The 12425-nt window shown below is 49.4% G+C and overlaps 1 protein-coding gene across 6 annotated transcripts in view; it reads left to right on the top strand.

The window, feature by feature from the left end:
- Positions 1-5546, top strand: part of TRPV1 (transient receptor potential cation channel subfamily V member 1) — a 43997-nt gene extending 38451 nt beyond the window's left edge. For all 6 annotated transcript variants that reach the window (XM_059147555.1, XM_059147556.1, XM_059147554.1 and 3 more), the window contains one exon: positions 4636-5546. In XM_059147555.1, the coding sequence (XP_059003538.1) occupies positions 4636-4796 (161 nt within the window). In that variant the 3' untranslated portion in view covers positions 4797-5546. The remainder of the gene's footprint in view (positions 1-4635) is intronic.
- The last annotated feature ends 6879 nt before the right edge of the window (positions 5547-12425 follow it).

The raw sequence follows: 12425 nt of genomic DNA, 5'->3' as shown, positions 1-12425 counted from the left end.
AATATTGGTTCCAAAGTTTCTGTCTGTCTGTTTGTTTGTTTGTTTGTTTGTTTTTTGATATTTTTGTGGTGGTCTAGGTTTTGGGAACTACCTACTTTACCATTTTGCTGGTAATTCTTGAACAAAGAATGAACCAGATGTTGACTGTTTGGGGTTTTTCTTGGTAGGATGGGAGAAAGGGCACTATTTTCAGATCAGTTTGCCTGATAGAATGATACTGCATCTTTCATATTTGATATTGCTTCATAGACTCTTTTTTTATTTTAAAAACTTAAAATCAACTTTATTGAGATATAATTTACATACAGTAAAATGCATGCATTTTAAATGTATAGTTTGGTGAGTTTCAGGAAATATCTACTCAGGGAACCACCACCCACTCAACGTATAGAACATTTCCATCATGCCAGGAAGTACCCTAATGCCTCTTTGTAATCAGTTTTGACCTCCCCATCCCAGGTAACTACTTGTCTAATTTCTATCCCTGTCAATTCGTTTGATATCAGCTTTTGTTTACTTGAAAATGTGAATTTCATTCTCATGTTTGAAGGATATTTTCACTGGATACAGAATTCTGGGTTAACAGATTTTTTTTTTTCCCTCTTTTTAAAAAAAATTTCCAACATTAACTTTTTCTCCACTGTCTCTGGCCTCCATTGTTTCTGATGAGAAGTTGCTCATTATTTGCATTCCTGTATGTAATTTGTCTTTTTTCTTTTTGGCTGCTTTCAAAATATTCTCTTCATCTTAGGTTTTCAGCAGTTTGAGTAAAACATGCTTTGGTTTGTTTTTTTTTTTTTTTGGTTTATCCTGTTTAAGATTCACCTGCAATTCTTGGATCTGTACATCAGAGTCTCTACATATATTTTGCTTCATTGTCCCTATCTACTTTGCGGGGGACTCCAATAACATATATTTTATTTTATTTAACTTTATTTATTTGAAAGAGAAAGAGAGAGGGAAGGAGAGAGCAGGGGGAGGGACAAAAGGAGCAAGAGAAAGAGAACCTCAAGCAGACTCCCTGCTGAGTGCAGAGCCTGACACAGGACTCTATCCCAGGACCCCAAGATCATGACATGAGTTGAAATCAAGAGTCGGATGCTCAACTGTCTGAGCCATCCAGGTGCCCCACACCTGGGTGGTATTTTAATTTTTTAGATTTTATTTATTTATTTGACACACAGAGAGAGATCACAAGTAGGCAGAGAGGCAGGCAGGGAGCCTGATGCAGGGCTCAATCCCAGGACCCTGAAACCATGACCTGAGCTGAAGGCAGAGGCTTAACCTACTGAGCCATTTTAGATCGTTTGATATTGTCCCACAGGTTTCTGAGGCTTCATTTTTACTTGATTTTTTTTTTTCTATTTCTCAAATTTGAGAATTTTATTGTTCTGTCTTCAAGTTCACTGATGCTATCCTCAGCCATCTGCAAACTATGATTAAGCTCATCCAGTGACTATTATATTTCAAGTATTATGCTATTTGGTTTTCGAGTTTCTATTTTTTTTTTTTTATGATTTTCATTTTTTTCCTAAGATTCTCTAGCTGGTCTGTCACCAAGATCCTATTTTCCTTTGTGTGGTTTTTTTTTTAATTTTTTTTAACATATAAATAATAGTTAATTTAAATTCTCTGCCAACTACATCTGGGCCATCTTTTTTAAAAAAATATTTTATTTATTTATTTGACAGAGAGAGAGAGAGATCACAAGTAGGCAGAGCAGCAGGCAGAGAGAGAGGGGGAAGCAGGCTCCCTGCGGAGTAGAGAGCCTGATGCGGGACTCGATCCCAGGACCCTAAGACCATGACCTGAGCCAAAGGCAGCGGCTTAACCCACTGAGCCACCCAGGTGCCCCCATCTGGGCCATCTTGGGGACAGTTTCCATTGATTCTTTTTTCTCCCTCCTTACTGTGAGTTACATTTCCCTGTCTCTTTGCATGTCTAGTAACTTTTAATTGTCAACTGGGCATTGTGGATAGTATATTTTAGAGACCCTTGATTAAATTTTTGTTTTAGTTGGCAGTTCAATTATTTTTTTTTTTTTAAAGATTTTTATTTATTTATCAGAGAGAGAGAGAGAGAGGGAGAGAACAAGCACAGGCAGACAGAATGGCAGGCAGAGGCAGAGGGAGAAGCAGGCTCCCCGGCGAGCAAGGAGCCCGATGTGGGACTCGATCCCAGGACGCTGGGATCATGACCTGAGCCGAAGGCAGCTGCTTAACCAACTGAGCCACCCAGGCGTCCCTGGCAGTTCAATTATTGAGCGAATCACCCTGAACTTGTGCAGACTTAGTTTTAAACTTTATAATGATAGATCTGTGAAATGCCAAGGTATTTTCCAATTCCATCAAACTTGTGGGACTCAACCTCCAAACTGTTTCCACTGAAGTTCTTGTCAGGACTTGGTTTTAGGCTTTGTTAGGGTGGGTCTTGGGTAGACCTTACTGTAGGGCATGTAGAGTAAGTAGGGCATTTCTGTGTTTTAACTTCATCCTCAGAGTAGAAAAAAGGTATTAAGGAGGTCTCCCCACTGAGTACTGCTCAGCGTCCAGTGTTTCTATCCCACTGTCAGCCCTATAGTGGCCCCCGCCTGGTAGGCCTTATGCAGTCTCACATTGTGCAAGTACACTCCAGCCCCCAGCCCAGAGACTTCTAGACCTCCACCATCACACCTCCTTTTTCCTCTTCTTCTGTGCCCTGTCTCACAGATTCTAGCTTCTTCAGCTGTCCAAAACCCCAATCTCTTCTTCCTTAGTTCAGAGGTACTGCCATGGTCTGCTTAGACTCCAGCTCACTACACCACAGTCAGAGAAATTGTCCCTATGCAAACCATCAGGGAAATCATGGGGCTCCGTTTGTGGATTTCACTTTTTCTCAGCAACTGCAGTTTTCAGTCTGTATCCTATGCCTGAAAACATTTACTGCAAATATTTTTTCCTGCTTTATGTTTGTTTACAGCAGTGTGGGTAGCTCAGTACTACATACTCCATCAGGGTAGAAGTAGACATCTTTTTTATCAAGAGCTTTCTGCAATCCTGTGATTTTCACACTAGTTTCATTAGAGGCACTTCCTGTGTCATGCCATAGAACTTATTGATTATCTCTACAATTGTTATTGATCTAACTTTACCACAGAGCCATTCAAAGATGATTTTGCCTATAATTTGAGCTTCCAGTATCAATCTTATTGACTTCATGAAACCTCCCATCTTTGAAAGATTTGCTGTTGTACTTTGTGGTTAACTTGCATTGTGTTTGCATGACATTGTTGGCTGTTTATAACATTGCACATTCACTGTGTATTAACAAAGATATTGTTGAAGTAGCGGGGATATACACATTCTTGTTACTTGGATTGGGGTAGGAGGTGGTTAGAGGTTTCCTGATTTCACATTTATAATGAATTAGTGAATATTTCCTGAGGATTTTGATTTTTTGGTACAACTTTGTAGCAGTGTACACTTTAGTAATGAATAGTCATACAATTCAGATAACAAGGAACTTTCCTACGTACAAAGTGTGTATGATTGGGAAGGGGCAAAGGAATACATGAGAGAAAGGCCAGGGAGGAAAGCAGTTAATAGCTGAGCTGGGGGGAACACTTGAGAGAGTCTTGGCATCAGGGCTGTGGGAAGTGGGCATGGGGAGCCCTGTGCCTCCTTTCAGGGCTAGGGCTGGGCCAAGCAGTCTCTGAGGCTGCATGTTGCCAACACTGAGCCAGCCAGAAGATTGTGTCTCAGTGAGACCTGGCCTATATCCCCATGAAGTCCTGCTTCAATGCCTGGGTTCTTATTTAGCAGGTGATGCTTGGGAGCAGGCCAACATCAGCCTGCAGGCCTGGGGTAAACACCAAGACCTGGAGAATTTGGCTGGAGTGGTCATGGTGGGCCTAGTTCCCATGTTCCTGATGCCTTTGACGTGTGGTCAGTGTTAGACACCAGCAGAGGAACCTGAATTACGGCCTGAGGGTAGGAAGTATAGAAGGTATAATCGAGGCTGGTTTTCTAGAGAGATTAGATCCAGGGTGGCCAACCAGAGGGCTTGGCTGTGGGAGGGGAACATGTGCAGCTTTCCCTCCTGGTTGTCAGTTTGCCTAGGTGTCTGGGAAGCTGGAGGGGCCTCGGGAGTGACAGCTGGATTCTCTTTAGGAGCTCCCTGTGCACACAGTAGAGCCCCCATTTAAGACCTAATGTCACCATGTTTTCTTTGGCATTGTTCCCAATATGCTATGCTCTGGTGGGTCCTGGTCCCCAGATCCTGATTCTCTGGCTGGTTCATCAGCCTACAGCTGACCTGATGTGGAGCCACCATGGGGCAGACCACAGTGTTGCTCTGTGGAGATCTGTCCTCCCTCCCATGTGGGCAGGGAGGAGATGGAGACTGGGAAAGGCAAGCAATAGACTCTGATGAGGTCCCTGCAAGTCAGGGTGAGGAGAAGGAGGATTTAGGATTTTCCAGAGTGGGAGAGGCTCCCTAAGCAGGCAAGGGAAGAGGAAATGGCAGCTATCCCTGTGTCTCAGGAAGGACCAAAATGTCTGGGTCTCCTTTAAGAGAACTACAAGTTGGTAAGGCCAACAAATAAGTGTTTATTTCTGCGTGCTGCATCCAAGGCAGTAATGATGTTTTACCCTTTAGTTTCAGGAAGAAACTGGAAGAACTTTGCCCTGGTTCCCCTTTTAAGAGATGCAAGTACAAGAGAAAGGCCCTCTGCTCAACCAGAGGAAGTTCATCTGAGACACTTTGCAGGGTCCCTCAAGCCAGAAGATGCTGAGGTCTTCAAGGATCCTGTTGCTTGAGGGGAAAAGTGAGGGACCCCTCTAGGGTACTCCTAACACTGTTGGGCCTCAGAATATCTCACTGTGGAGGGAACAACAGGGCCCTCTCAGCAGCCTGGCTTGGCCTGTGCCTGCCCAGGCACTTTCCTCCCCTGCTCTGCACAAGCTACGGGAAGCATTGTTGGGTGCATGGGGAGAGCTAGTCATCCAGCCTTACTGTCCCCAAGGGAGTCTCCCACCAGGAAATTATTTTGCTCTCATATTTTTACTAACTTTGTTAGGTATCATGAATGATGAATCTTGTGTGGACATATGTGATGCCATTGTTTTATTTTATATAAATAGGAGTGAATGTAAATGAGGCCCAGGAAAACACCTCTTGGAACAAAACAAAACATGTCCTTTGAAGTAAACTGCTGCAGCTGTTCTCTGTGTTGTGTTTAATACCTCCTCCGAAACAGAGTGGGCTGAGGGGGGTGTCATTTATATCTCAGAGAAGGTGGGGGAAGGCTGGCCCTCTTTCCAGCTCTGCCAGAATCAGGTTTCGCTAGAGTGACTTCCTCGTTCTATGTGATACATCATGGTCCCCCCAAACAGAACTCTTTTGCTGTCCAGATGAAAGTACAGCACGTGTCTTAAAAGCATGTGGCAAGAATTTTTTCATGGTCTTCCATTTGTAACAACTGTAGTCCTACTCCCCCGCAGTGGTCCTACTTCCACCTCCATGCATCCTGTCACTCATCACATAAATAAATAAATAAACAAATATCACATCCAGTGTGAACTTTGTGCCATAGCTAGTTGGCTATGGTGTGTGTGTGTGTGTGTGTGTATGTGTGTGTGTGTGTGTGTGTTGCTATTGAGGCTGGGACAGTTAGTAAGGTTACGCAGCCAATAAACAGCATTGCATGGGTCTGACTCCAAAGCCTGGAACTTAACTGTGGCACAAGGCTATCTGGCAGAGAATAGAATGGGCTAGGGGCATTCCAGTCCGTCCCTGGGGAGCAGAGATGTGAGGGCTTTTTGCTTCCTGTTGTGGGCCTGGCACCCCTCTCTTTTCCTGGAGGCCTTCCTAGGAGATGTCATGTAGATGTCAGATATTTGCAAGTTTCTGCAGATTAGATCAACTTTCAAACTTAACCCGAGCTGGAAGGAATCTTGTGGTTGTTCTTTTCTAAAATGAGTGAGTATAATCTTTTGTGTAAACCCGTGTTCTTTTTTTTTTTTTTTTTAAGATTTTATTCATTTATTTAACAGAAAGAAAGAAAGATCACAAGTAGGCAGAGATTCAGGAAGAGAGAGGGAGAAGCAGGCTCCCCACTGAGCAGGGACCCCCCCCCCCCAATGCGGGGCTCGATCCCAGGACTCTGAGATCATGACCTGAGCCGAAGGCGGAGGCTTTAACCCACTGAGCCACCCAAGGGCCCCTAAACCTCTGTTCTTTAAAGAAGGACACACATGTAATTAGCCCATTCTTTGCTCTTTTGTATCTGTCATTGTCTCTTTAGCTTCCTTTGTCCCCATGTCCCTCCCTCCAACACGTGGAGGCAGGAGGAGCCACAAACCAGAATCCCAGGTGGGGAGGCTGCTCAGCTCTCCTAGCCTGGGGTGAGCTGTAACCTGCCAGGACGCAGACAGCCTCTCTTGACCACAGTCTGGGGGGATCTGCTCAGGCCTGAGAGTGTTGATGGAGATCTGCCTGGCTCCCAGGCTTCCCTCCTTGTTCACTGCACTGCGTGGAGTGTTTCCTGGGGCAGATCAAGGTGTTGGCCCCTCCCTGCATGCACTCGTCCCACAGCGACCACTTCTCTTACTCCTCCTTCTTGAAGGGAGAGCTTGTGCACCTGCCACCAGGGTCTGATATCTGCAAGGCCTGGGAGGTGTGGGGAGGAGGTAAGGGTGCTCTTGACTCCTGTCTAGTACGTACTTTGGGGGTGTTTTATAGTCCAGGGCAGAAGGTCTGGTGAGATGGGGGCCATGTAGGGTATGCTGGCAGATGTGTAGGGGCTGCCTAAAATTTGGGCTTCTGGGAAGCAGGCTTGGGGCAGGAAAGTGTAGAAGCTGCCCTTTCCCTCTCACAGCCACATCCCTTCCAGGCCCCAGGCTGCATCTGCCCTTGACATTTTGCTTCCCCAAAACAGCCCGTTTAGATGGTTCCTCCTGTCACTGTTATCTTTTAATTTAAACTCCTGTTTTCTGCATGGTCACAGAATTTGCTGAGGTCACGGAGGAAGGGTGGGCACAGCAGGGCCCATGGCTGCTCCAGGGAAAGAGGAGCTGGACGCTGGAGGCCAGTTGGTCTGTCCTCCTGGGTGCCCAGGCACTGGTGCAGCTGCGACCAAGCACTGGAAGTCACCCATGTGGCGGCCAGGGCTGAGCGGGCAATGCTGGCTTCTATGGGGCTCCAGGCTTGGCAGGAGGAGGCCGGACTCCTGGATCCACACTCCTGCCACTGTGCCATGTGGACCCCAAACACAGGGTGGGGATCAAGCTCATCTGTGGCCCTGGCAAGTGTGGGCAGGGGATCCACTGGCCAAGATGCTGCCTTTGGTTTGAGGTGCTGACTCGGTTGAGCTGGGGCACTTCCCTCCCTGACCACATGGGTACGAGCATCTTCAACAGGGCCCTGCACCCCATAAAGCTGGACGGGTGCAGCCTCCTGTGATGAAAAGGTCAGAGCTGACTCAGTGGCTTGTGGCCCGACTCATAGCTCCTGTCTGACACTCCACTGAGGCTGTGCATCATTCACCCAAGCTCGTCATGGTTCCTTGAATGTGCCAGGATCTTTTGCCTCCCAGTTCTCCTCCTGCTGCTCTCCCCATGTACAAGGTCCTCCCTCATTCCCAGTGTAGCCCCAATGCTCTCCCTTCCCTGAGCCCATCCCCCACTACCCCATGGGCCAGATTTCCTTCCTCCTCAGTGACCCAAGCCCTTTTTGTCCTTACAACTTGCTGAGTGGGGTTATGGTTCTTGCCTGAGTCTGTGTCCTGTGTGGCCCACAGTTTCTTGAGGGTGGAGACCACTTTCTCCAGTACTGAATCCTGTGCTGGTCCTTGCTTGCTTGCCTTGTATCCTACTGTGGGATCCCACGATGTGCTGCATTAAATGGGATTGAAGGTAGGACAGCTCAAGGGGCAGGAGCTGCTGTTTCCTTGTATTTGGGGTAGGAGCAGGGTCGGGGGTGGGTAGTGGCTCTGACTGCTGCAATCTGGTCCCTGATCTCACAAACAGCAAACTCCCTGCTGGGCACAGTGCGAGACTTTGGGTGGGGACAGGGGTCTTTTAAAGAGGTTCCAGCCTGGCCTTTGAGAAAAAGTGCCAACACCAGGCAACATGTAAATGCTGAAATTTGACAACAGCCGCGTCCCTAGGGTTCTGAGGCCACGAGAAGTAGAGCTAAGAGGGACAAGGGGCTGATTCAGAAGGGGAAATTAATTGAGTATTAGAAGGAAGGCTATGATTGATCCAAGGTCAAGCTATCATGATGGAGTTTCAGGCAATCTTTGTGGGAACTTCAGGACCACTTGATGTAAAACCACCAAAGCAGCCCACATTTGTTGGTCCTGAAGCCAGGTTTCCTGTCCCTTACTGGCATAGGTCCTGCTGCCCTATGGTCAGAGGACTGAGTCTGCCGCCGTCCTCTGCCCAGGCTGGAAGGTTGTGGTGATGAGGGATGGAGTGACTGGCCCCGGAGGGCAGCTGGGGAAATCCCTGCTGCGTCAGTCATGGGCGCCCTCCCTGTCAGCAAGACTTCCTGCTCCCTCCCAATCCTGTCTGCCCAAGGGGACAGGTGTGCGATTCCTGAGTGACAAGAGACAGTCAGGGCTGCCCCAGCCTCGCTCGGCCCCCTTCACAGCCTTGGCCTGCTTGAGGAGGGAGGGTGTAGAATATTCCCCAACATCTGGCCTGGAGGCAGGTGGCCCAGGTGGTTGCTGGGGGGAGGGGACTGGGATGACAAAACCAGTCAGAATTAATGACTGTTGCTGTTTATTGAGTTCTTTCTGTCCTCTGGGTCTTGTTGAAGTCCATTCTATGCGTTTTCTCAAATAATTCTGCAAGGCAGATTGATTGATTGATTTGAGGTTTTTTTTTTTTTAAGATTTTTATTTATTTGTCAGGGAGAGGGAGTGAGAGTACAAGTGGGGGGAGTGGCAGGCAGAGGGAGCAGGCTCTTCACTGAGCAGGGACCCTGATGTGGGACTTAATCCCAGGACGCTGGGATCACGACCTGAGCCAAAGGCAGACGCTTCACTGACTGAGCCACCCAGGTGTCCCTGCAAAGTGGATTTATTATGCACATTTCACAGACAGGAAATGGGAGAAATGACTTGCTCAAGATCATAGAGCCAGAGAGGGGTGAGGTTGTCTGACACCAAGGTGTGAAGTGAATAGTTTCTGGTGGTAAGTGGTGTTTTGTTTTGTCTTTAAAGATTTTGCTTATTTATTTGAGAGAGAGAGAGAATGAAAGACGGAGAGAGTGAGACAACATGGGGTGGGGGGTTGGGGGGGCAGGGCCAGAGGGAGAAGCAGACTTCCTGCTCAGCAGAGAGCCTGATGTGGGACTTGATCCTGGGACTCCAGGATCATGTCCTGAGCCAAAGACAGACGCTTAACCAACTGAGCCACCCAGGTGCTGGTAGTCTTTGAATGGGGACTTTCTTTGTTTCTACAAGGATCTGATCCCAGACTTTGAAGGACAGATACCAAGCTTTGGTCCTGGCTACCCTGGGATCGACCGAGCCAGTGCTCAGCTGTGGCCTTTCCTCCCAGGGCTCAGGGCAGAGCCCTTGACCATTCATGAGGCTCTCCCACCAACATGTTCTCTTTGACTCTTCACAGCATCCTTGGAAAGCAGTTGTAATTCCCATTTCCCAGTTGGGGAAACTGAGGCCCGTGATGGGAAGCATCAAGTACAAGAGAGAAAAGAGTTGGGACCAAAACTTTGGCCTTGGCACCTGTTGCCTCCCCTGCCTTCTCCTAGGCTGGGCTGCTGTGTGGGTGTGGGGTGACTCAGGCAGGGCGTGTGGGTGGGCAGGCGCTGCAGCTACGGCTGGTGGGTGTGGCCTGCCTGACGCCTAGGGCGGGTGGCCCAGCCAGTTCTGCCTCTGACGCCTCATTTCAACCCTCTCTCTGCCTAGGATGAGAGCCTCCCGCCGCCTCAGCCGCAGTCCCTCCGGGGGTCCCTGGGCCCAGGGCATGCGATGATCTCAGAGCAAAGGCAGCCACCACCACCCAGACCTCACCAGGTGAGTCCTCACCACACATGGCAGCCAGCGCTCTCCAAGGTCCTAGGGGACCCCGGAGTGAGAACCCAAGGGGTCCTTTAGGTCGCATCTGCCCTTTGCTGACAGGCCTTGGGAGAAGGGTTGGGAAGAAGCTTGGATTTCTAGCAGGAGAAACAAAGTGAGGTGTGAGCTCTTGGCCTGGGGAGTAAGTGCAGAGCCCAGGTTCTGATGGACCCAAGAAACTTCCCTGAGGTTTGGAGATCTTGGGAGGGGGAAGGGCTCACAACCACCTAGGGGCAAAGGCGAGACTCTTGTCACCACTAGTGGGCCCCGGGATGTGGCTCTCCAGTGCAGGAAAGTGAGGGGGGCATTCAGGATGAGATGAGGTAGCCCAGAGCTTGAGAGAGACAAGGCCCAGGCACCTCTCAGAGGGGGAGCCTGCAGCTCCAGGGGTTCCCTGTGGGCCCCAGGCCTGGCCTGTCTCCCGGGAAAGGCCGTTCAGTCAGTATCACGGCTTGGGAGCACTTCTCCGGTGAGGAAGGCCAAACCCAGGGAGGGAAGGCAAGGCAGTGAGAGAGTCCCACAGGTGAGAATCCCGAGTTTATGGGGTGACTCAGGGAGCTAATTATCTCCACTAATTATAGCTCCAACCCAGAGTTTTCTTGACCCTCTCCTGCCCCATGGCTGCCCCAACTCATGGGCCCAGTGCTGGGAGGATGGAGCGGCTGGATGTCATGGGTGAGCGCTCTAGGGTCCTGGGGTCCTTTCAGCTCATTCATCAGAAGGGAAAACAGAGGCCCAGGGTAAGAGACATGCCCTCCACCCCCCTCCCAACCCCCTGCCTCAGTCTCGGTTTAGCTCGGCTTTTTAGCCCTATCTGTCCATAGACCAGTCCTGGCTGAGGAAGGAGTTAAAGCCCACCCTTCCTCATCCTGTGACTGTGGATACAGTCAGGGACCTACATGCTCATGATTCTTTCTCGGTAGGAGACTTCATCTCTCTGACCTCAAGTTCCCTGCATTCCAAGGCCAAAGCCTTCCCCTGGATAACTCCTCCTCTCCCAGGGCTGCTGACTTTGGGGAGGGCAGCTGTCCCATTTCCAAACCTCACTGCCAACTGATAACGAACGGCTCTGGATACTTTTTCCAGGAAGCTTTCCTATCTGGGCCAGGATTACCAGTGGCCCCAGCTCTACTCCGCCTAGCTAAGCTCTTCTTAGAGGAACTCTGTCCCTTGTTCCTATCTCCAGGACCCTGAGGGTGTTCTCTGAGGGCTGCTCAAGCTGAGGATGGCCCCCTGTTGACTGCAGAGTCACCTCTTATCCACGAACCCTTGGTCCTGTCCATCTTATCCTATATGGCCAGCCCACCCTTCTCCATGGGTGCTGGCATATACCGCCCCCACAGCGGCCTTCTGCCAGCTAGCTCACACCTAGCTCCATGTGCTAGTCTTCTTCATCCTTCATAGTCTGCTATCGCTAACATGTCTGTCTCCTGTGTAAACCCTCCCATGCCCGCTGCCCTTGGGACCAACTACAACTCCTCACTGGTGTTTCAGGCCCTCATAACATGGCCCCCCCTGCTTTTGGAGCCTCTCACATCAGTGGTCCCCAGAACTCCCCAGGTTCTGCAGCCACACCAGCTCCTGGCCACTTGCTATCTTTCTTGACCTGTGGTCTTTGCTAAGGCTGTCCCCTCTGTCCAGATTGTCCTTCCTCTACACAGATACCTCTAAGGTCCCCTTAGAGTTCTCAAAAGACATATCAGTCCCTCTCCCCAGCACATCCCTCTGAGCCCAGCATGGGGTCCAGCCTGTACTGAGCACATCTGAGGGGCTGCTTTGCCTGCCTCTGGGAAGGGAGCTTAGCTGCTCGCTTCAGGTGAGAAGGGAATCTAACGGACAGATAGCCACAAGGCTGGTGGCACTCAGCTCTTGGGGATGAGACAAAGATAATGAGTGTGTCAGCTGCAGAGACCACCAGGGTAGTAAGAAATCCAAAGCACCAAAGAGGCCTGAAGCTGTATTACTAGGAGCAGAGTGTCTAGGACAAAGGAGAAGGTAGTCCTGTTTTGTTGAGGAAATCACTGAACACAACATCTGATGGGGAAATGGAAAAAGCAGAGCTAATTCTTAGTTGTCTGCCTGAAGATTGTGAGTGGAGATGATGTCTTGAGAGAAGCTAAGGGCATGGTGGTCTCTGCCTGGAAACTCTGTTGGGCTCTCCTAGGATGCAAAGGGCAGAGGTGCTGGAGCAGGGAACAGGAGGAATTGCAGCGAAGTTGGTAGGCTTGGAGGGTAGAGAGTGAGCTCCTTGTCCTGTGGGTATGAGTAGGGACCACCCGGTGCCACATGGGCATCTGAAGCCCCCTAAAGCTCCCCCATGCCCACTCAACCTAAGCACCTGTGCTACGATTTTGCTCCAGCC

The sequence above is a fragment of the Mustela lutreola genome, chromosome 15 (assembly GCF_030435805.1).
Source record: "Mustela lutreola isolate mMusLut2 chromosome 15, mMusLut2.pri, whole genome shotgun sequence".
In the NCBI taxonomy this organism is placed as follows: Eukaryota; Metazoa; Chordata; class Mammalia; order Carnivora; family Mustelidae; genus Mustela; species Mustela lutreola.
This window is presented reverse-complemented; position numbering and strand designations above follow the sequence as displayed.